The 25,224-nt window shown below is 47.4% G+C and overlaps 1 protein-coding gene across 1 annotated transcript in view; it reads left to right on the top strand.

The window, feature by feature from the left end:
* LOC144161013 (uncharacterized) overlaps positions 1 to 25,224 on the top strand; it is a 270,785-nt gene that overhangs the window by 216,905 nt on the left and 28,656 nt on the right. Inside the window, exons 56-61 of the mRNA XM_077692158.1 lie at positions 5,647 to 5,700; positions 7,687 to 7,722; positions 7,803 to 7,838; positions 7,919 to 7,936; positions 9,311 to 9,807; positions 17,798 to 18,092. Of these exons, the coding sequence (XP_077548284.1) occupies positions 5,647 to 5,700; positions 7,687 to 7,722; positions 7,803 to 7,838; positions 7,919 to 7,936; positions 9,311 to 9,807; positions 17,798 to 18,092 (936 nt within the window). The remainder of the gene's footprint in view (positions 1 to 5,646; positions 5,701 to 7,686; positions 7,723 to 7,802; positions 7,839 to 7,918; positions 7,937 to 9,310; positions 9,808 to 17,797; positions 18,093 to 25,224) is intronic.

The following is a 25,224-nucleotide window of genomic DNA, read 5'->3' on the forward strand; positions in this document are numbered from 1 at the left end:
CAGTGCAGGTTGCTAGTGTCCAATCTCCGTATTCTGTATGCTGCGCTGCGTTGCCAGCCAGGATAGCACACCGATGTCACATGTCTGCCCGTGCAATTCCCGCATTTGACGTCAAGGACGCAATCTCTAGAAAGATGCCCTGTCCTGGTGAAACGAAAACATCGCCTTTCGGCTGCCAATCTTCGCAACTTATCCTGATGGCTGTTGCTTCTATCACACAGTTCCGTAGAATGATTGCCTGAGCCACAAAATAGACACTTTGGCTTGTATGAGAGGGTAGAGGTAAACACAGCTGCGCTTGGGGGCATGTCCAAACTTTCCCTTGCCTCGTTTACTATGGTGTGAGCTCGTTTCTTTCTGATTGCTATCGCACTTCTCTCTCTACACTCCACTTCAATCTGAAGATGCGCCAAAAAGGCATCAATCTCACCATCAAAAGACGTGAACGATGACGTTGTTCCGTTTACGGACGACGCTTCTCCTGAGGTACTTGAACTCTGCAGAGTATGGGCCATTTGTCGGTGGTAAGGAAGGACAATATCCGACGGTAAGGATCTCAGAAGAATGTCCGTCATCATAGCAGAATACGTCGCTGAAGAAATCTTCAACGCAGCCAGTCCCCGCACGTGACATTGCACGTGGTCCAGGAGTCGCTGAAGTCCGCCGATATCGTTAGAGGACACTACCGAAGGAAGCGATCGAAGCTGTCCCAGATGTTCTTGCACGATTCGGGGTGTGTCCCCGAAGCGTCGACAAAGAATTTCCACGGCGTCGTCGTAGCAGTCCTCCGTCGCTTGCAGTCCAGCGATAGAATCAGCTGCCGGGACACTCAGAAGAGACCGAAGATACTGACACTTTTCTCCTTTGGTTAGGCAATGGTTGTGATGCACGGAGGCTTTATACTGCGTCCAGAAGCTGAGCCACTGGCACAACTCGCCGCTGAACGTTTGCAGCTGTAGAGTGCGGAGCTTCACCGAGCTTTTATGGCGATGACACTCATTACAATGAGGATGATGCACCGGTAGAGGCGCTTGGTCTGTCGACATCTGCCGGCCTTGTCCACTGCGCAGTGTGGTCTCCTTAGCCTTTAGCTGGCCCAGCATTCCTTTGGCGGCGTCCTCGTATTTCATCACCGTGACAAACTCTGCCGCAAACTCTTCTTCTGGTATTAATATTTCAAGCTCTGCGTTCAGCTTGCTCAACTCTTCATTGTTGAAATGCAGCCGTTCTGTGAGTGCGCCCAAAGTCTCCAAATCAGCAGTATCCAAAACAGACTTGGCTTCATTGATAAGCCGTGTGCTCTGCTGCCGCCGGGCCGTTCTCTTTTCTTTTAGCCTGTGCATGCTATACCACAGGCTCGGTCTACTTGTAGCACAGTTGCCGCTTTCACCCAGCTTGGTCCCTGATCCGTCGGCTTGGTGGCCCCGAGCTCTTCCTTCCCGGGTTCCCAGGCACCATAAGATGTGGAAGAAAGGAGTCCAAAGGCGCCGTAAAAGAAACAATAACTCTATTTACATGAGACCGATACGAATGTACACCGTTTCCGATCGCCTTCTTCTTCCTTCTCGTTCTGTCGTCTCATAGCTTTCCCTGTGAATCATCCTCTTCTTCATAAATATACAACAGACTAGAATAAGGGTAGGCAACGTCGTTGAGGGGTAAGGCCGAGTTGCATGGAGCCGACACGGCGGAGGGCCGGACGGCAAATCCGGTGGAGGGGGGGCTTTGAAGGCAAAAAGGAAAAATTGAGCGAATTGCCAATAATATTTGAAAATAATTAACAATAATCTGGTTAAGTGTGAAGAAGGGAACAATGCAATGGAAGCATAAATATTCTGTTCTTGTCTGGCCGTTTAACCGCACCTGAGGTCAAAATTAGCGTGTCGGCGTTCAGATTGTTAGTGACAGGGGGGTGGGGGTTCTGACTACGTGCTGGGGCCGCAAAATACAGCCCTGCGGGTCACATTCGGCCCTCGGGCCGTAAATTGCCGACCCCTGCAGTAGAAGATAATCAACAAAGCCAGTGACGACCGTGTGTAAATATAGGGTCGGCGCACTGTCTATGTGGCTGTTATGTTACGTAAATACCTAAGTATACATCCTTGCAGAGCGGTCGTGCGATTTAGTGCTTGTATCGATCGCGTCTTTCAATTTTGCTTAATTTGTTCATTTGAAGCTATTTCCTCAACTACTCGCCAGTATACATGTACCATGCTGTTCTTTAATCGTGTGGCGTAAATTGTTAACCGAGAATCATTTATCTTGCGAAAATATAACACACAAGTTCCACTCGTTTTCAAGGCGGTGCCGGGCCGGTGGTGTCAACTGAGCCGGCTGCGCTTCTCGCGTCCGCTGGCATGCTCCCGCTGAAGCAACCTGTTGCAGTTACCTTAGGCCATAGGAGAGCACCATTCTGTATGAGTTTATGCTATTTGTGAACTTTCATTTGTCTACCATTTGCGAGAAGAAAGAATGACAATTATCGTCGGGAAGTCAGACCACCCGACCGGGCGATACTGTCGCGACAATCCCGACAGCTCGCTCAAAAGAAAGCCGATAAATCGGCTTGTTGTAGCCGATATTATTTTGTTAAGCCTCTGCAACTACTCTAAGGACAATTTTATTCGGTACACAGTCATTTAAACACACCACAACGCGAATAAATTAAGTACAATCAAGTTTTCTCTGGCTTGTAATTGAAAACACATAGACGGTGGCGAGGGTCGTCTGCTTTAGACAACGGCGGGCACGAGGTGGCGCTGCATGTCGCCAAAATTCTATCGTGGGGGCCCTATCGTGCAACCCTTCGGATGCTTTTTTGTTCCTGTTAGTAAGGTTTAGAACCGATAGGAATAACCGCATGGAATACTACAACTGCTTGTGTACGCGCGTGGATGAGGGCAATACAACACGACCAAGCTCGATATTGGCGCGAATGAGCATCCAATTTAGCAATACGTTGTTTCTGAACGCATGCACGTGCTTACTTTAACAAATTATGAATCGATTCTTTAGTCAGTCGCTCACATATTTCAGACTCCCAAATGTACCAAGAGGCCGAGAACGCGCGGTGACAGCTGGTCCTTCTCTTTGCGCGCGATCTTTCGACGTGGTGTGAAAGCGTAAAAGTCCCGCCCCATTCCTTCCGTCAGCTTTCACAGGCCTGAGCGGAGTGCAGGATTCATGAGCAAAATAATAATAAAAACTGCCCAAATAAAACACAGAAAGTCAGACGCCCTTCCTCCTCCTTCCCCCCCCCCCCCCCCCTCCGTTCTAGAGCGATGCTGCGGTGCAGAAAATCGCAGTAGCAGACGACGCCCGCAACCGGATGTTCTTGCAGACGTCACGGAGAAGCGAGGCATCATGGGCACTCACGCTCTCGCGGTGCGAGGGGGGTGGACGAAACGAGGGAGAATCGCGGCACGGGCGAAAATGCGATGTTTTCATTTGCAATAACTCCACTGATACTCATTAATACTCAACGAAGCTCTTGAAGGAGGTGATCACAAGGACATTGATTCCCCTGAAATTGCGAACACCCATGTATCGGTAAAACCGCTTTCAGGGCCCCTTTAAAGGACATATGGTTTAATAAATAATCTTTCAGCTTGATCTAGGGGTGCAAGGCTGGAGAAACAGCGGGGCAGATGGTCGACCTAGCTTCTTCCGCTTTTGCTAAGTATTGCTAGGTTTTCCTCTGCTCTGTTAAGTTTTGTTAGGTTTTGCGATGTCTTGGTAGGCTAGGCGAACTGTTGAGGGGTGAGACCAAGTTTAGCCGGATTTTACATGGCCGTTCCGGTCGATCCCCCACACTAACAGCGGATCTCAGGGGGGAAGAAGCCAGGTCAACCTTCAGCTCCGCTGTTTCTCCAGTTTTGCAAAACTAGTTCAATCTGCGCCATTTTTTTTTGTTTTAGTAGCCCGAGAAAGTATATCACCTTTAAAATGGTATAGTAAGGAGTGCGCATACGCATATTCCCTCTGTGCTCATACTCGAGCAGGCGCGAAAGCTGGCTTCACCGTTATACTACATATATGCGGTGGTGCACCCTTTACAGGCGGCGCAGTTTTTTTTTTTTTTGTATTTCTTTCGTCAACGTCACTGAACCAAGCTCAAGCTGCACAATAGATTTATGCACCCACAGCCAAATCTAAACGGCTAAGTCTGGTGGCAATGTTCATACTTCTCAATATTGTTAAACAAGAACAAAACATCAGGCAAATATGAGGCATAAAACCAATACATAAGTGATATTTGCAGTGTTCCTTTATAACAAATTCATCGATGCTTGATTGTTGCGATTGTAAATGAAATACTGCATCCACTGCATAAAAAATACACTCCGTCGCCTGCTGCCACCCGCGCCATTATAGCCGCTAGCGGCATTTGAAGAAATCAAACGGAAACAGTTACGAAAGGTTCCACTAGATAATTTCCACATTCCGCTTGGAGCGCACGTGAAGTAGGACAACGTGGTTCTAAAAACGTTAAAGTAGGGCACCTCCATTCACCCGCGTCTCCGCCGTACGGCAGCGCTGGCAACGAGGCACCCAGCCTGTAGCAGTGGAACGCGGTAAATTTAAATTGACTTGAGCAAACCTCTAGCGTCTTTGCCTTGAGAGGAGCGCGACGGGAGAGGAACAGTATGGGAGGTGAGCGGGAAAGTGAATGGAGGCATTTACTTGGCAAATGTTGACGAAAGACTATCGTCGTTCGTCGACATTTACAACAAAAAGAGCAGATGCCCGGCCGTTTTTTCCTCCCTTTTCCTTCCTTCCCTCCTTGATTGTTTCTCTTGTCTTGATAATTTTTAAGGCCTTTCGTTTTCTTTCTCTTTCTCTTCCCACTATTTCCCCCCTCAATTCAGTTTCTTTCGTCTTGCTGACTTATTTATTTATTTTGCGCAGTGCAGTTTAAAGTCATCTCTCGGACAGTTCCAGTCTGGGCTGAAATGCGAGTCCTGTGTAACAGCTGCTTGAAGCGTCGTCTGTGATGACGGCAGGGAGAGCTATACGGATCAGCAAGACACGTGTCACTATGAGCTACGCGAACGAAGCACTGGCTTTGGGATCTGGCAGTGGCGTTATGGCTGCCCTTCGGTGTAGACGGCCGACTTGTGGCGTCGACGACGAAGTCGGCAGAATTTCTTTTTTTCATTTACGCCATGACGCTGCAACCTCTTTACTTTCTTTTTAACACCAGTAGTATTCGATAAACTTTGCTTCTTGAACCGTATATTGTTGAAGGCAAGTAGAATCGTAGACATGCTGTGTCTTTTGAGTGAGGCACGTTGGTCAAACGCACGTGCTCCCAACCTCCCACCGTGTAGTTGGCGCTAGGGATTGAATCGCTTAGAATCCCTACACATTCTGGAGAGTCCCCGTGTTTTACTAGCGAAAGATCCCATAAACTGAATGACCCTATTCTGTTGTTGCGATGATGGGGGAAAAATGGCTGCTCTAAGGTTGTGCCTGCGTATTTACCCATGCTAATTATCGCACACACTGCGTGTGTAAAAAGTAGAACATCTTACTGAGCCTGCAAGTGGGATGGTGAAACATTGTTTTCACGTAGACAGCATTTCCGAAATTTCGGGAAATTGAAGTTTGTGTTGGCGTTACACTTCTTTATCCCGCCTCCACTAGGGCCCCATCGGCATGGAAGGTCCCAAAGGCTCGGATGGACCACAAGGAGAGCCGGTATGCTTTTAAAGTATACTCGAAATTAACGTGCTGCAGGGCGATGTTTATTTTGTGGTCTGAGTAAAATTTAGACGTGTTTTCCTGACATGTTTCTACCCTCACGGGTGCCCTATATATATATATATATATATATATATATATATATATATATATATATATATATATATATATATATATATATATATATATATATATATATATATATATATATATATATATATTCATACACACAGAAAGATAGGTCATCAGTCTACAACGCCAAAGGAGGCATAGGGGTGTGGTAGGCTCTTTTCTTTTTCACTACGGTCAATTAAGTAAACATTTTTTTAATATACAGAAGAGAGACAGAAAGAAAAACACGCGCCCACAGTGGGGACCGAACCCACGCCTTTCGATTACATGTCGAATGCCTTACCAATTCGGCTATCTGGGCGACTGTGTTCTCCTTCACTTTCTGGGCTATTTATATTTACTAGAAGTGTATCTGACGCTTGAGGGTGGTAGCCAGCGCCCCTTAAAGAAGGTCCAAAGAAGGTAGCCAAAGAAGGTCCCCTTCTCCCCGTGTAGTCAGAGTGGCGCTGGCTACCACCCTCAAGCGTCAGATACACTTCTAGTAAATATAAATAGCCCAGAAAGTGAAGGAGAACACAGTCGCCCAGATAGCCGAATTGGTATGGCATTCGACATGTAATCGAAAGGCGTGGGTTCGGTCCCCACTCTGGGCGCGTGTTTTTCTTTCTTTCTTTCTTCTGTATATTTAAAGAGCCTAACCACACCCCTATGCCTCCTTTGGCGTTGTAGACTGCTGACCTATCTTTCTGTATTTCCTCAACGAGCCCCTCATTTCCTTACTATATATATATATATATATATATATATATATATATATATATATATATATATATATATATATATATATATATATATATATATATATATATATATATATATATATATATATATATATATTATATATATACAACATAAGTTTTAATACTCTTGCCCATGGTACTGTAAAAGAAGTTCTCTACTCGTCACAGCAGTCACGCGAATATTTGTTCATGGGGCATTCACAGAATTCAACAACCAGGGAAAACGACAGCAGGCTGCGCGTGGTGGTATATAGTTACATTGAATGGAAACGAACGCCAAAAATAAAGTACGCAGAGAATAAAAGGGGAAGGCAAACACGTTCTGCAGCCCGTACGCACTCCAATTTTATATTTGCCAATTTTGCATCTTGGTAAAAATCGGGATGCCTATCGAATGTAGGGCAGAGGAATTCTAAAGCATTTCTTGGAGCTAGCAGACAGTGCTAAAGACTGGCGTTACTTATAGCAAATTATCTTGTGGCGCCACATATGGCATAAACGATCCGGAACAAAACCACTGCGGGTGAGGAGGAGAAGGAAAAAGCATCTTTATTGTTGGCGAAATTAAATGGAGTATTAGGAGGTGCAGTCCTGAGTACACGAACCATATGCCTTGCCAGCGACAACAGCCCTCTCCACCAGCCTCACGCTGGTCGGACAGACACGAGCTGGAAAGGGCACGCCTCCAGAGCTGAGTCGGTGTGAGGATGGGGTGGGAGGGGCATCCGCCGATCATGTGGCACAGGCTGCCGTCCGTTCCCCAGAAGGGGCAGCTGGGGGAGGAGAATTGTGCGTTGCCTTATGTCGTAAAAAAAGTGTCTAATTCATATCTTAATCTGTTCTCTTTAAAATATAGGTTGGCTTACATAAAGACTACTTATTCTTAGTGTGCTCAGATGTTAGAGACTCGACAGAGATTTTCGCTCGACCTATGTGAGATTAAGTAGGGTACTATGAATCTATGACTATTTGTTTCCGGGAATGTCATAAAATAACCTGAGCATTCAGCTAATACAACTCAGCTAATATTTACTGGGTCTCAATCTCACAAGTAACAATGTAGAATCGTCCATGCAGCTGACCGTCTGACCTTTTTAAAACCTGTTTACAGGGACCCGAGGGGATAACAGGACCCAAAGGCGTTCAGGTGAACAAAAACCCAACTTTGTTTAAGGCTGCATTTTTCTCCAGTGAATCCGACATTGACACTTTTTCTATTCATTTCAGGGACCAGCTGGCATGAAAGGCGAAACTGGACCACCTGTAGGTTTTTACGTTTCTTTTAATCAGCGAAGCACGACTTGTTTGCAGTATTTTTAATGCCGGTCGTTCTTCTATTTCAGGGACCGCAAGGGCCACCGGTGAGCAGTTTTTGTATCTTTGCAATTACAAGGTTTCACAGAACGAATTCGCAATAGGACGACCAAAAACAGGAACTAGAAATACCGAGCAGGCAGGAGTGCACCCTTCATCCGTGCTTTCGGTTGTACGTTAAAACACTAGAAGCGTGATCGCAGTATTGGGGATAATATGAGTGTGTGTATGTTGCACACATACGCACATGCCTGTGTCTGTTTCTGCGTATACATACTACATCTACTTGTGTGTGTGTGTGTGTGTGTGTGTGTGTGCGTTGTGCGCGCGCGCGCGCGCGCGCGAGAGAGAGAGAGAGAGAGAGAGAGAGAGAGAGAGAGAGAGAGAGAGAGAGAGCGCATGCGCGTCTGTGCGTGGGTGTGTCTGCATGCAAGCGTGCGTGTGTATGCGTGCGTGTGTTGCTTGTGTGTGCATGCCTGAGAGCGTGCGGGCATGCGACGACCACGTGTCGAGCTCCTGTTTTCTGACTTTTTTGAGACAGTACACTGAATTTTCTTTCGTAGCTTGTTGCTATATTTTTGTATACTTTCATGCCGTAAAGAAGAAAAAAACATATCGTATGCAGCATCTTTCGCTTAAAAACGTGGAACTGGATTATTGTTTGCGCTGAACTACTTCGTAAGATAGCAGGATAGTAGGATTTTCATTTAAACAATCTCGATCATACCCGGACGGAATGGTGTATGTGGGTGTGCGTGGATGCATGTGATGTGAATGCGCGCGTCGACGCTTCGACTGTTGTATACAACCACATAATTCCTATACAGTCGAATTACCCGACCAAGCCATTTTTTTGGGCATAAAACCGCAGTTTGGATGTTTTCCGGGTGTTTGCCCTAGCGACACGAGAAAAGCCTCTCTGTGGTTTCCCGCTCTTGTACTGTTCCAATACGCTGCGAACGTAGAAAAAAAAACAGGTCGAACCGATATGTCACGGCTGTAGACACGAAGCTAGATTTTCCCATTTTCAATTTTTGTTTCGTCTAGCAGGCCGTACTTATTAACTAAATGACACGCTGCATCAATCATTACGTGCTTGTCTAAAATCCAATTTGTTCATTCACACAATTCTCCGCGGTGGCTGAGTGTCTAAGGCTTTGTGCTGCTGATCCCAAGGATATGGGTTCGATTCCTGGCCGTGGCGGTCACTTTTCTGATGAAGGAGAAAAGCGTAAACACCCGTGTGTTCGAGATTTCGGCGCACATTAAAAATGCCCAGATTGTAAAATTAATTCGCAATCCTCCACTACGGCGCGCCTCATCGCTTCCCTTGCGTCGGCTCGTTAAGCCTCAAAATCAATCAATCATTTGCACGCAAACCTGCCAAGAAAAATGACGAACATTTTCCTTGATACATTCAGGGTCCACCGGGTGAAGGCCCCCAGATTCCTCCAGAGATGCTTTTCCAGAGGGACCGGCACAACAGGTTCAGACGCAGTTTACAGAAGGCCGAGAACAACGCCAGCACCGAGGACGATTACGCTGTTTCAACTGGTGACTATGACGATTACGACGGCAACTTCACGACGACGACGACCCCAACGACGACGACGGCCGTGACGATAGATGAAGCGGCGTTCTCGAAGATCAACCGAACGCTGACGCACATCTTCGCCAACGTGTACATCTTGCGGCGCGAGATGGAGCAGATCCGGCGCCCCGTGGGCTCGCGACAGAACCCGTCGCGCTCGTGCCGCGACCTGCGGCTCGCGCACCCGGACTCCCCCGATGGCTGGTACTGGGTGGACCCGAACCTGGGCGTGCCGGACGACGCTGTGCGCGTGTACTGCGCCATGCGCCATGGAGGCGAGACCTGCGTGTTTGCTGACGGAGACGCCGACTCGGCGCGCATATCAAGGTGAGCACCGATGGCACAGAACTTTAGGCGCTGGCCCACATCTAGATCATTCTGCGGGTTTGAGAACAGCAGTGGGTTTCCAACCGACACGTTTTTTCACGAAAAGATCTGGGCGGATGTAATTCTTAGATGCCTTTTTCCCACTCCGGGGTGTTTTAAAGAGCAGTAAATCGATGTTGCACTGTTTTCGAAATGTATTTTTGCTGCTACAACTATAACGCCAACTCCAATCCTGCCAATCTTTTTCAAGTCTCTAACGGGATGGTAAATAATTTCGCCTTTCTGTGTTTCTCGCTCTTTCCGCAGCCCCCTGCTTTTGTCCCCCATTGTTATAAATCCCCCTCTCTTCCCTCACACGGCAGCCTGTGCCAGAACTTCCCCATCCCCAGTGAATGCAATCGCATTTTTCTGTTCTGAATTGTTAAAGAGTGTGCATACTTTAATTCGCGTGAAAAAAAAAACGCTTGTGTTTATGCAAATGGGGTTGCTGCTATACAGATTAAACTTCAGGATCTCGGCCATGCTGTCTTCCTAAACGCTATAATGTCAACGCTGCAAATTTCAGTGTCATTTAAAAGGGGTTTTTCAGATGTGCATTGTGTATTTCTTCATGGTAAACAATGAATTTTCCTAAAATTTTCTAAATGAAGCGAGGCTGATTTTGCTCTTTCTGTATTACTTTTATGCCTTAAGAAGTTTGCTGTGCTTATCGTTATCCCAGAAAAATACTGCCTTATGTGTTCACTGGAGCGGAGGCATTTTGAACATCTCTACTTTTTTTGTGTTGCGCCCTGTTTGGCTAAATCAGATTCTTCAATATTGTTGCGCTATACTTTTATTTAACTGTTACAACTGAACGGAAGCAGTCCAACAAGGCGATACGGTCGCGGTGACATCACGGAAAGCACCAAAAAACTACCGGGCCAGTTTTAAAAAACATAGCAAGGAAACAAATTAAAGTCCCAAAGTTATTGGATGAACGTGGAGCCACAATAGATCCCTCGTATATTTCATGCCCTGTTAATACAAAGAGTGGACGTGGGAATTTTTCATTTTCAGGAAATGCTTTGGGGGTCTTTCAACTCCGCAAAGCAAATGCCTCACCACCTCATTTTATCATGGCTATACATAGGTCATACTTTGGAACTAAAGGTTGTCTTTTCACAAAAGGGGCTATAACAAAATTTAAGCCCGCTTATGCTAAAGCTGATTTTACTATTTCTCTAATTTCTCATAGGAATTTTGCTTCCCTGACATTAAGAGATTGGGTTTGCTCACTACCGATTCAAGTGAACTCGGCATTTCGCAGAGTAGTTCCTGCTACCGTTGAATTCATAAAATTCGATTTCAACTGTAGCGAACGTTAAGTGGACATAGTGAATTATTTTAGTATAAATTTCACTAAAATGTAAATAAACAGGACAGAGTAAAATAGCAATTCCAGAAAAAAGAATGTGCAAAAAAACACGCACACAAACACGATGATGATAATGGTTGGGTTTTTATGGCGCAAGGCCGACTAAGGGCAAAGATCGCTAAGGAAAAGTTGTTTTATGAGGACGAAGTGATGGTAAGTGTAAAATATTTAACTAAAAATATACGTGAAATGACATGAAAGGCAATGAAAATGACTGGTGTAAAAGGCCAGGGTTTCAACATGCGTGGTAAGTAATGAGGTGTAAAAACTTGGCATCGCTAAGAAACTTAAAAGTACGCTTGTGGATGATTATGGGGTCGTCCCCTAAAAAGTACGATGGGTAGTTGAATGTGTTGTCTGTATAGTTGTGCAAAATGTTTGTGTCGTGTTGTTTCTAGTGCCTTGCATTGTATGAGTATATGGATTACTCATAGGCCCCCTCCACACCCGCTGCACATGGGTCTTGGAGATCCAGTGAGCAGGTGCGAGTGCATTGCATGTGTGTGGCCTATCGGCAACCCTGCTAAGGTCACTTCGGTGTGTCTGTTGTGTGAGTCGGTTGTGTATCGTCCCAAGTGTGGCTTTATTACATGTAGTTTGTTGTCTGTCTGTTCGTTCCATTGTGCTTGCCATTTGTTACGAAGGTGCCGAATTTGTGGCTTAACGTCACTGTGTGGTAGTGTTGTTATGTCTACTGTGTTCCTGAGTGCGGTGGCAGCGGCCCTCTCATCAGCAACCTCATTGGCAGCGATCCCAGCGTGGCCTGGAACCCAGCACAAGACCAGAAAGCCTTTTGGGCATATATAGACATGATAGTGTTGAGAACCATATTGACAATTCTATTTTTGCACGACTTGTGTGATGCCAGTGCGCGCACAACGCTCAAGAAATCAGTATATATAATGGACCTTGGAATTTTGTGTTCAAGAATGTGTTGTTCAATGAGTAAGATGCCATATGCTTCAGCTGAGTAAATGGTGGTGTATGTGCTCATGGTTCTGCATGCATCAAAGTTTGGGCAATGAGCAGCGCAAGAAACCAGGGTTGCAGTTTTTGATGCGTCACTATAAAACTCTGCACATTGATACTTATACTGCAGGGACTAGAAGTGCTTCAAAATAGCAGTTTGTGGTACCCTGCTTTTCTCAATTTTCATGAAGGACAAGCCACAAAATACAGGTTGAAGCTGCCAGGGTGGTAAAACATCAGTAAAAGAAGATGTGTAAATGTCTAAAAAGGAGATGTTGAAACCCGATGCTTCCTGTCTCACCCTAAGTGAGAACGGCAAAGAAACGGACGGGCGATTTACAAACAGTAGAGATGTGGATGTGCCATTGAAAACAGGTTTAAAAGGATGGTTATTCAGCGATGAAATTTTAAAAGCATAGAGCAAGTCCACGTACGTTCGTTGGTCCTCAAGGCACCACTTGTTACAGTTAACATACAAACTTTGGACGGGGCTAGTGCGGAAAGCACCCGACGCAAGGCGAAGCCCCAAGTGTAGCACTGAGTCGAGCATTCTTAATGCTGTTTTTGTAGCCGTCCCATACACCCCACTGCCATAGTCCCAACGAAACCCAACCAAACCAATATACAGGCGTAGCAGGAGTTCTTTGTTGGCACCATACGATGGATGTGAGAGGACTTTAAGGATATTCATTGTTTTGGGACATTTATGCTTCAGTTGCTTGATTTGAGGAATAATGACTGTTTGTGGTCGAGTTGATTGTAGGGTTTAACGCGCCGACGCAGCGCAGGCGATGAGGCGCGCCGTAGTGGAGGGCTCCGGATTAATTTTGACCACCTGGGGATCTTTAACATGCGCCGAAATCTCGTACACACGGGCGTTTTTGCTTTTCGCCTCCATCAGAAAAGCAGCCGCCGCGGCCGGGAATCGAACCTGCGACCTCGTGCTCAGCAGCGCAACGCCTTAGCCACTGAGCCACCGCGGCGGGTAATTTTTGTGGTCGAACACAACAAATAAAAACTTGTGCTCCTTGTTCACAGGAAACGACAAGCCATTAAGAGTAATTTCTGGGTCCGGATGGACCCCACTCTTCATGGAGAACACAATGCAGGACCTTTTCGCAGGATTCAATTTAAAACCATTCTTGTCTGCCCAGCGGGCAAGTTTCTTGACACCAAGCTGGACTTGACGTTCGCCGATTGACATATTACATGATTTATAGGATATCTGGACGTCATCTACATACATGGAATAAGATATTGTAGGTGGCAATGTCTTTCCAAGAGAGTTCATCTTAATTATGAAGAGAGCGCAGCTCAACACTCTACCTTGTGGCACGCCATTTTCCTGCACGTGAACCCTTGAGAGTGCACTACCGACTTTCACGCGAGAGGTTCTCTCCGACAAGTAACTAATAAGGGTGTTTAACATGTTACCCGAGACACCGAAAGACTTGAAGTCACTAAGTATGCCGTAACGCCAACCGGTATCATAGGCCTTCGCGATGTCGAAAAACACCGTAAGGCAAAACTGTATGCACGAAGGCATCCTTGATATATGATTCAAGAGCGACAAGTTGGTCGTTCGTAGATCGCCCCGCCCTGAAGCCTGCCTGGCAGCTCTCAAGAAGACCCTTGTACTACAAGAAGTACACGAGTCTTCTGTTAATCATCTTCTCGAGAAGCTTGCAAAGGCAGCTTGTGAGGGCGATGGGTCGATAGCTTGCGGGAGTGGAAGGCTCCTTGCCCTCTTTCAAGAATGCTGTAACTATGGCCTCCCTCCAAGACTTTGTAATGTGCCCCGAAAACCATATCTTGTTGTAAAGGTGAAAAAGTGTAACAAGAGTGTCTGCGTGTAAGTGCTGTATCATTGTATATGTGATGTTGTCTGGGCCTGGAGCTGAGGGTTTACAGGTACCCAGAGCACCTCTCAGCTCATCAAGCGAAGACTCGGAGTTATAGGACGTGGTTGATCTGTCGTTGTCATGTAAAGACTTCTTTTCGGCCGAGAGTTTGTGTTTCATGAAAGTGTTTGTGTAGTGTGCTGAACTGGACACGTGTAGGAAGTGTTGTGCAAATGTGTCAGCCTGGTCTTCGAGTGTGTCCCCTGTTGTGCTGACCAGAGGCAGGCTGTGTGTTTGTTCTCCTTTGAGTTTGCGTATTCGTGACCATACCTTGCGTGTGACTGTGTATGAATTTATTGATATTATGAATGAGCGCCAACTATCTCGTTTTGCCTCGCGGCGCACCCGTTTTGCAAACGCTTTGCCCGTTTGAACAACAAGAGGTTACCTGTCGTGGGGTACCGACGAAGGATACCCCACGCCTTGTTCTGGGCCTCTCGCGCCCGCCTACAGTCCCATTCCCCCACGGCCTCCTCTGATTGCGCGGGGCACCAGAGGCGTGGGGAATGGACTTTTCCGTGGCATCGAGTATGTGCGCCGTGAGCAGTTGAGCGGCTTCATATACGTGTAGGTGTTTTATGGTTGTGTAGTGTAGTTTGGATGTCTCTGTAAATGTATTCCAGTTAGCTCTTGCTTCATTGAACCTGTTTTGGGAAGATGGACTGCATGGGCCTTGACTTATATAGGTTAGTGAGGTGGGGAAGTGGTCACTGCCGTATGGGTCAGTGCCCGCACCCCACTCGAGACAAGGAAAGAGAACTGCGGAGCCAATAGCCCAGTCAAGAAATGAGCGTGTGTTGTGTCCTATGTTGTGGTATGTAGGCTGTTTCTTGTTGAAAAGGCATGCTCCAGAGGATGTTAAAATCTTATTTATCAGGTGACCTCGGGCATCAGTGCGAGAATAAGAGCCCCAAAGAGAATTGGGTGCATTAAGGTCGCCTGTGAGGATTTATGGTTCGGGCAGCTGGTCAACCAGCGCCTCGAAGTCAGAGCTGGAAAGTGCAAGACCGGGGGGAATGTATTTAGAGCATACCGTTATCAACCTATTAAATATTATTGTGCGAATTGCAACAGCCTCAAGCAAAGTGTTCAAAGTGACAGGGTGGCATGCTAAGGATTTCCGGGTTATTATGGCCACACCGTCAGAAGAGTGTGTGCAGCCATCCCTGTCCTTTCTGAATACCATGTAACTATTCAGGAAATTTGTGTGATTGGAATCCACATGTGTTTCCTGAACACACATTAAATTTGGCTGATTAGCATGCAGTATTTCGTATACATCGTCACAATTTTTAAGAAGGCCTCCACAGTTTCATTGAAATATGTTTTCCCTTCCTATTATTTAGTGTGAGAGCTACTGGAGTGTGTATGTTTATGTGTCGTCTTTCGGGGCTGTGACTCTCGTCTTTTTGGGCTTGTCGGGAGGCTTTGGCGTCGGGACACGTTCCTTGAGGTGCACCGCAGACAAGAACGGTCCGACATCCATTTCGACGTCGGATGTCCTCGGAGTGCCTGAGTGATCAGGCTCCTTGGACCGCGCACCCTTCGCGCTTTGCCTGGCCCGCAACCGCCGAGGGCTTCAAGAACGCCTCAGATAACGCAGGTGGTGGGGCGGGGTTGGGAGCTGCTGCGGGTGCTTCCTTCTCCATCTCCTCCGTGCCCTCGCGTGAGCTTCGGGGCGTCGGAGAGGAAGCAGTAGATGCAGCGGCATCCCCAACGGACGTGGTTGCCACCACAGCTGCTGCTGGCTGAGCAGGTGGTGTGGTGATGGGTTGGGCTGCTCGAAGCAACCCGAGGGGGGGGGGGGGGACGGGACTAGGTCCGACTCGCGGTACTGGGTCCCGGCCGAAACCAGACGCTGCTCCGCCCCCCCCCCCTCCCGGCGAGCTGCGTTGGCGCACGTCCCCAGGGGGAAAGAAGTGAACCACTTTCGCGCCTCTGGGAAAGTGGTGTTCTCCGTGACCTTGATGTTAATTATCTTTTTTTCAAGCTGAAATCTTTCGCACTTTCGGGAGTATACGGCGTGTGGACCCTGGCAGTTTGCACAGATGAGATTTTGTGAGGGACAGTTCTCTGAGGGATGATCATGTTGTGCACATTTCGCGCATGTTAGTCGACCACGGCAGGCGTTAGTGCCATGCCCAAACCGCTGGCATTTAAAACACCGGCGTGGGTTGGGGATGTATGGCCTGACGGGGCAATGAATCAAACCTGCGTTTACTGATTCAGGAACTGTGGAATGGTCGAAAGTCAATATTACATGTTTTGATGGGATTTCCTTGTTATCTCGACGAATCATGATACGCCCCACTGCTGTCACACCTTGTTCTTTAGGGCCTTCCAACAGATCGGTTTCAGTTTCATTCATCATATCTGGCTCGGACATCACACCCTGGAGCTATTAAGGCTGCGGTGGGGTGTGACCCTGATGTCCCGATCTGCGATACCAGTTTGAGTCAATAGATTTGTAGCTTGTTGCTTGTTATTGACTTCGACAAGAACTTCTCCGGTTCTAAGTTTTTTGGCTTTGTAGGATTGACCAACAATCCCCTCAAGAAATTTGAAGATCAGAAAGATGGACTTTGTGGCAAGGGGGTCGGCGTGTCAACAGATTCTATCACCAAAAACCTAGCATAGCTGTCAGGCTTCGGGGAAACTCGTGGTTGGCAACGGAAGAAAGGGTACTTCGGTGCGGCCCCTTTTAGGGGGGCCAATCTTTGGATTTAGAAAGTTTGGATATCATAAGGCATGTAAAAGAAGCAGGGGACGGGTTACTTTCTTGGTCAGCCTTACCCTATTAGCTGAAGAGGTCCCGGAGCTCCCTGCCTGGTAAACAGACAGGGAGCCCATCCACCGGAGCTTGACCTGGGCTCCAACGGCCACCGTTCGAGGTTTATCACCCTCCACCTATAAACACATCGCCACGGTTGAATACAGCTTATGTTTGGGTGCTTTGGGTAAATACAGCTTATGTTTGGGTCCGCGATGTCGCCAATACCGTCACCAAGATTACTCAAGGTGCCTTCACCTTGGCACACAAACACGCACATGCACTTCACGGGAATTGTCGTTTTTTTATGCATGCACCCTCTTCACGAAGTGGCCTATCCAGAGGAGTTATTCGTTACGATTTTTATGCCGAAGTCTGTAAGGTGCTTGAGTATAAGGGGTGTTTTCTTGGTTCTTGTTCTTATTGGTATAATTCATTTCTGCTCGGCCAGCTGAAGCCGAATAATGCCCATGAAGAAGTCCTGTTTTGAGCATGTGAAACTAAGAGGGCGCCTTCTGACCAGTAAATAAAGATTCTTGTGGGCATAAAGTTGCGTGTGTGTCGTTTCTTAAAAATGTTCTTATTAACGCCCTTCCACAGAGATGCTACTATTGACTTTGGGCAGTGCTTAACCTTCAAGACCCGCAGGTGCACCGCAGAAATAGCGTAGTTAGAGGAAATCGTGCATAAAACGTCGCTCGTTAAATGGCGAACGTCAGCAGATCTCACGTATTCTATATACTTGACGCCACCGTATAGCGTTGCTGCCATCAGGAGTACTGGTCGAATTGAAAGCCACTGACTCAAAGGGAGTCAGTTGAGAACTCCCGTTTATTTTGGCTTGACTTTATTGAATTCTTCCGTGGCTATTTATTACACCCTCACGAAATTTCGCAGTCCTTGTTTAGACAGCAAATACTCTGTGTCGTGCAGGTGGGAAAAGCCCTCCTCTGATGGCGCTGACGGCATCAATGCTTCGTCCTGGTTCAGCGAGCTGAAGGGCGGCTTCAGGGTGCGCTACAGCACCGTGGGTGACGTTCAGCTGCGCTTCCTGGGGCTCCTGAGTAGCGGCGCGTACCAGAACTTCACCTTGGTATGCAACAACGTGAACGCGTGGTACAGCCAACGGACCAAGGGATACGAGCACGCGATGCGCTTCCGGGGCCGCGACGAGGGGCTCATGACCTTCAAAGACAACAGTCCCACGGTGCCAGTTGATGACTGCCAGGTGCGAGAGCTCGTTGGAATCAGTGTCACTTGGGCTGCCGTGAGCCCGCTTTTGACTAGCGATTGGCCCCACCTTTTAATAGCACTGGAGACACTTAGAGTAGCAGAATGTGGGGAATCTTACGCTGACGAATTGACCGATGGCACTAGGTACGTCCACAACCACCTCCTCAAGTGTAATGGATCGAACAGAATACTGAGTGCCGCACTGGTGTCGTGCTAAGTTTATGCGCTTTACACATTTACTTCGAACTGCGTTGGAATCTCCTATAGCACGAGCCGTTTAAACAGAACTGCTGCTATAATAGGGTAACTGGATTAGATTTGTTCAATTTGTAATACTGGATACCTCAAAAATGTCCACCAGTAAACGAAGCAGGTCATAAGATGAACGCGTAGTGGAAGTGAACAGTGGCAGGGATGCTTATCCTCCCTCGCTTCTTTTGTTGGTCGCACTCGCCACTACATAAGCGTAGTGCTCTCGTATGGTCTTTTAAATTTTGCTTCATATATATCGTATACCTGAGTGGGGAATCTTGGAGGGAACAAATGTGCAACAAAGAAGAACCACAACTGTTAAAAAGGCAGTGCATAGGATGATTACAGGGGCACCATGCTCGATGTGCACATTTACCAGTCATGCTGCGGGTGAGCACATGGGCTGCCAGAGCGCTGCCACGAACATTTCACAAGTCCACGAAACAACATTTTGAGACAGGGCGTCCCACTTTATAATTGTTCGTAAAAAAATGACGCTTCAAATGCAGATAAGCGGCACGAATATTCTCGGATTTTCTTTCTGTTTTCATTTCAGATACGTACTCGTATACATGGGGGGAAAGGGGTGAAGTATCAAACGTGAGGAGTCGCTACTTCCTCACATGCGGTCTTTTAAGAACGAACGCCTAGACAGGGCATCAATGTTTAATAGTGTCCCGTGACATAGAGCGCTTTAAATTTATAAAACCGATGTCACAGCCTTAGTAGTTGGTCCTAAAGCACAAGAAAAGATTTTGCATTGTATCCAGCTTTTAACAGCAGAGCTGCTTAAGTTAGAGAATTGGTCCGGTGGCGTTCGCAAAAAAAAAAAAAAACTACCAAGAAAGAATACCAAGCGCATGTGAACGTCCGCCTCCTGAGGAGCGCTCGGCGCCATCCAGGCTTCCGTGCTTTTTTTACACCACGTTAGGAGCTCCCGCCTTCATCGACGTCGCTTTCGGCGTATTGGCACCGTGGTGCACCGGTCCCCCCCCGTAGAGCCGGAGGCCGCTGTGTTGTCCCCGTGGCGTTTTTGTTCGGTTGAGCTTGGGAACTCCGGGGCAGGGTCGTTGAAACGGGGAAGGCCTGGGTGGGTCGGAGGGAGGCGACGTAAGCGGGCTTGACTCGGTCAGAGGCGACGACATCTTGGCGGCCGTTAAAGTCAAGGGTAACAGTCCTGGGTAGCCTTTCGCAGTACGAGGCATGTTCATGTGTTTGTTCTTTCTGCTTCCTCTCCTCTGGGATCCGCTGTAAGTGTGGGAAGAAGCTAGGCCGACCCACAGCTCTGATCTTTATCCAGCCTTGCACCAATAGTGCAAGCAGCACCATTTTTTTACCAGAACTTCGGCATTTTTGTGGCAGACCAAGCAAGCATTCTCGAGTATTGAATATACGTTAGAAAAATATATAATGTATTTCGCGTCATGTGGGGATGTTTTAAAGGAAATTTTATAAAGCTTAAAGGGGCCCTGAGATGGATTTCAAAGTGTTTTTGTTTGTGTCAGCAAACTACTCTATAGTTCTTGTAGAAACACGTCCAAAAATAGTAAGCATATTCGCTCACGCTAACAAAAGTTATTACCCCGACGAGACAGAACTATTTGTTGGCTCGGCGGCTTGCGATGACGACATAGTCCGACCTCGTCCGAGGCGAAGCACTCATTTCATGGTTGGCCGCCGGAATGTCCGCGATTTTTGACGGCGGCGGTCGTTGGTTTACAGCGTCGTCGTTACCATGGTTACTTCAGCGAGTGGGTCGCACATGAGACGACGACGCCCTATTTTTTTTTTAAGCTACCTTTCCAGTCCTTACGGACTTTGTGCATGAGGTACGGGTGATTGCGGAAGTCGACCTTGCATGCGCGAGAGTTTCCGTGAACGGAAACTTATTTTTACCGTCGCTACATAACAATACAGTGGCTAGAATTTCTAGCGACTGTAGTAGCGAGCCCCCTGCGCCGGCGAAATGTACGCTCGCGTCTTGATTAGATTACCGTAAAGTTCCCAGAGAACGCCCTCCCCCGAAACATCGCCCACCTCCTTTTACGGGTGAAATATTCAATTTACTGAAAGCCGTGCCCACCCCATAAAATCGATGGCTTTAACGCCGATGCGTGAACAAAACAAACCCGAATCATCTCTTCATGTGTATAATGCATGCGGTCACTTATTCGTCTTTTCCGCGCTTCACCCGGAAGTTCGCCCGTCTCAAATTTTTTCTTGACATCTCCGCAGTTTTTGTTGGCGGTGCGGCCACCTTTTCGTAGTTTTTCGCACCTGACCCGAAAGTTCGCCCATCTCGTATTTTTCACTTTTCACTTGATTTTTCACTTGAACTTTACGGCACAGCAAATGCGCTGCGCTCGGCACTTCATGCAAGCAATCTTAGTTGATGTTGTTTACTACATTCTTGCTAAATGATGATCAGGAGCACGATAAATGACAATTTTTTTTCAGAATGAGCGAGTAAAATCTCCGCCCCTGCTCCAGCCTCTCACGCTTCCAATAGTTCAGATGCCTTTATGAACTAGCATAGCTCTTTTATGCTTTTAAAATCGTGTTGGGCAAGGTAATATAGGTAACTGCGGAATCATTACAATATATTTCGCGGAGGCGTGAATTCTGGTTAATGCAATACTTGGTTCTAATTGTTCCCACTAGATGGCGGCCTCAAAGTCATGTTTTCTATTTTTTAAGCTCTACGGTAGAAGTATACGGCTATTTTAAAAGAAAATTATTGTATTGTGAGAGTTCAATCTAAAACGTCCAAGATTCAAGCTATTTCAAGCATAAGCGAACAGTTCTGGGCAACAAACTTTTGTGTCATTTGCTTTGAGACAAATTCGTCAGATGTCGCTACTTGGCAGAGCCAGAATGCAGAAACCGCAGAGTGCAATCCTTTCGTTTTCAGCGGCAAACCGCTACTCTTGCTTCATTTAATACGGTAAACGGTAAAGCGCGCTAAGGACACCAGGCAACAGGTTCATTCAGAAGGTCGGTGCAGCAAACCACACTTTCCTGCGATCATGACTTGATAGGAAGCAATGGAATGAAAATCTTTGGCAGGAGTTGTCGTTACGGGATGCGCATGCTCTTCCCCTTGTAGCGACCGGCGCAGAGAATCAGCTGCGACAGCGTTTGGGCTTGAACTGATTTATTCAGCCCGCGTGAGCGCACTTCAGCGTGCGCCTCATGATCACGAGCAGTGCCCGGCGTCGTCCAAGCGCTGCGTGCGGAGCTCCGCGTCCGTCGTCGGCGCGGCGCTCCCTTGGCGCGCCGTTCGTTACCACCTCATAACTGCAACAACGTCGAGGGTATACGCTCGAAACAGAGATGGTGCAAAGAATCCTTTCCGGTGCAGCGTCCAAGAAAGCAAATGCAAAGAAAACTGATGCTACTCTTACACCAGACGGAGTGCTGAGCGATCACGCTGCAAGCGTCGTTGCTCCTGCGCTCACTGTATCCTTCCGCCGAGAACGGAGGAGCGTCAAGCCCGGTTTGGCCCGGTGTGTAAGTGCTTTACACTGCGGTAAAAAACAAATATGTGCGACTGTGTAAACGCACACACGCACAAAATATATTTTTGTAGCTTTCTTATGTTTTTGCGCTCGTAAAAAATTGATTAAATCAAGAGCGCACTGTTACGTCACGATTAGTTCATGAAATAGCCGTTGTGCTCCGATACCATCGACCCCCCCAAAAACCCCCATCTCAGGGGCCCTTTAAAAGTCATGTCCAGCTGTTAACGCGATGCACTTGACATATTTGTTCCATGTATAGCCTGACAAGAGAAAAAAAACGCCCACTTATTTTGCATAATTTTCTCTTTTATTTTGAACATTGTCTAGGTGATAGTTGTAAAAAATATTAATCTGATTTCCAATGAAGCGAGTGTAACTAAATTTTTCGGAATTTAGGTTCATGTGCCATTCGGGGAGCCAAACAAAAATTTGGTCGAGGTTAAACTATAAAGAAGCATCCACATTTTTCACTACCCCATGAGCCATGCAATCATCTGCATGTAACCTAACATAAGATGCTATATTGAGACTGACGCCTACACTCGATAGTGCTTGTCTAGGGGAACCTGTCTCAACCAACCTGCAAACCCGCGATAACATGTCTTCATTGACCAATTATGCGTTCATCTCTGAGATACCTAAGGAGGGTATTGTGTTCCGCATTTTTACTTTTTCTATTTTCAAGTCTTCCTTATCTGTTCCAAGGGTATCAAGATCTTACATTTTCACTATTATAACGATCGTATACGTTAACGAGGAGAATGATGCCCTTCTTTTGAAAGTATGGGGTGTCATGCTTTTCGAGAGTTACTCACCAAAGAATGCTCATGGATTCAATCGCCACTCTCAAGTCACAGCCGATTGGGTGACGGGCGTTTTGTAATTTTAGCGCCATCGCTAATTGATTGTGGAGATTCACGCCCCAAAGCAACACTTCGGTTGTGAGGCGCGCCGCAATGGAGGGGTACGGATTGATTTTCACCACCTAGAAATATTCATAGGTCGGCGTACTCACTCGTGAGTACACTCATTTGTACTCATTTGTACTCATACGCACGAGTGAGTACAATGATGAGTGAGTACACACATATATTTTAAAAGTGAGTACGACGACGAGTGAGTACAGACGTACGTGCAGTACTCGTCAGTATAGTACTATGATTACAGTACTCAGGATATGAGTACTCATGTGTAGAGTAATAAGGTGCTCATCAGTATGAGTACTCATGAGTACAATGCCTATGAGTACTCAGTACTCATGAATACACAGTACCCATGAGTACGCAATACTTATGAGTAATTCATTTGCGTGTGCTTGCACTCGTGAGTACAGTAGTGCAAAAAAGTTTTGTTCACGAACTGGAGTCCGGACGCGCGTGTACGAGTCGCATACATTTAGCGGTGCCGCTGTGCCGTGTAACTCTCAAGGATGGTAAAATCAGACAACGAAAACTGCGCCTTTCTCCTCTACCTGCCCCTGTTTGGCGGTACTAGCGTTTTTCGGCGGTCGCTCGCTAACGGGTTGCGCGGTGCAAAGGGCAAAAACGAGGGGTGACGGCCGGGCGGGCAACGCGGCCGCAGCTGCTCTGCTCCTAAGGCATGTGTTCACTGCCGCCGTTATTAACACGAAAGTGTTTTATGCTCGGGTACACCAAGATCTCAGTCGCGACATATCCGTCACGGAAGTGACATCGCCAGAAAAAGTCCCATTGACGCTGCGGCCCCCGGTTTCGAGCCCATGCCCTCTCGCCGCAACGTGACCTACGTGGCGCTCTACGGACTGCGCTAGGAGCAGCGACGTGAGCCTCTGCGAACGCGCTTTATGTCCTTCCCTATGACTCATTCAGATGGCGCGACCGCCTAGGACAGGCGAAGCGAAGTAGGGCATCATGACGCTAATGAGCGCCGACAGTTGGCGTCTCGATGCCAGCGCCTTCGTGTACGGGGGCGACAAGGCTCCGCTGTGGCGTCGTTCGTTGTGTTTCGAGCTGCTGTTTCTGCGCTTGCCATTTTTGGTTTTGTTGTCCCGGAATAAACCGGTTATTTTTTTTTGTTGTTGTTGTTTCATGCGTGTCTGCGTCACTTCGTCTGACGGGGTCAGGCTCGCGAACCCCTCGCACATGAAGGAGGTTCCTTTAACATTCAACTGCTCCTGTGAAGGCACCTTTCACTTTCGTGTTTCACCGATTCCTATGACAGAGGGATCAAACACAGTTTTTTTTTGTTTACAAACACGTGGCCTGGCATAGCGTGGGTGCTTTGTTGCGCTTGCTTCGTTCAAGCTGTTGCACGGGAGAGGTGGTGAAGGCTGCTAACAATGTTTGCATTACGTGCACTGAAGTCGCTCTGTCTTGGTCGTCAGCAGCTTCCGTAGACGCACGTCGCGCTGTGTAGTCATTTCGCGAGCCGAACCGCTCATTTAAACAGTCGCGATTGATTTACGTTATTCGCGTCAAATCGACTGCATGGTTGATGCCACTGAAATTGTCCGCACCAACCCGCTGCGCGCATTCAAGCGGTAACTTTGCCGATGCACCCACCTAGTTTTATTAGGCTCCCGTTTTAAAACATATTCCTCAGATTCGATAGGACTATGGTCTCGTGCAGTGCAATTCACAAGTGAACATATAGCGCCACCGTGCAGGCGTGGCGGTGGAAATTTCCGCTCCAATGAAAATAAAACATCCCAGTACACCTGGACACGTTTGTGGGTTGTGTATAGGTCAGCATAATGCCAGCTGGACGCGTGCGACGCCTTGTATCCCCTAGCATTGTCGAAGATCTCTCGCACCTTGCCGCCGGAGGAGCGCTTTGCTTTCGAATGGTTTTGATCTATCTCCTACGTGATGCGCCGCTTCTCGTTTATGCCACCGTGTAATGAAGAAGCTGACGACGACGGTGAATTTCGCTGGTTGTTCTTCCCCTGCCTTCATCTGCAATATACTGGCGGGGCGACCACCCCTCGCTAGAAACTATTGCCGAAAGTTTAAGCTCGCACTGTGGAAGGCCTCGTGAAGCGGCTGTTTTTATGATCAACGCCAACGCCAGACGCCGGGATTTTCGCTTAGGCTGGAGTCTTCGAACGTCTGGTAAAATATGTGGCTTGCCCATAACGACATCACCACACTTCTCTATCGATCGTTGTTAGCTTCATCAGCGCTCCTCGAGGTAAGAGTCGCAGATTTCCAGTGTGCAACCAACGCACCAGCACGGCAACTACAGTGAGGTCAATGCAAGCTGTCACTCCTCCTAAAAACGCATCTGCGAACTTTGTCGTTGAGTACACAAAGCGCGACAGAGCAGTTGGACAGGGCTGTAACGGCAGCCAAGCACCTGCAGCCACTGGGTGCACTG

The sequence above is a fragment of the Haemaphysalis longicornis genome, unplaced genomic scaffold, assembly GCF_048455015.1.
Source record: "Haemaphysalis longicornis isolate Haplotype H1 unplaced genomic scaffold, Haemaphysalis longicornis Haplotype H1 scaffold_1, whole genome shotgun sequence".
NCBI classification, from domain to species: domain Eukaryota; kingdom Metazoa; phylum Arthropoda; class Arachnida; order Ixodida; family Ixodidae; genus Haemaphysalis; species Haemaphysalis longicornis.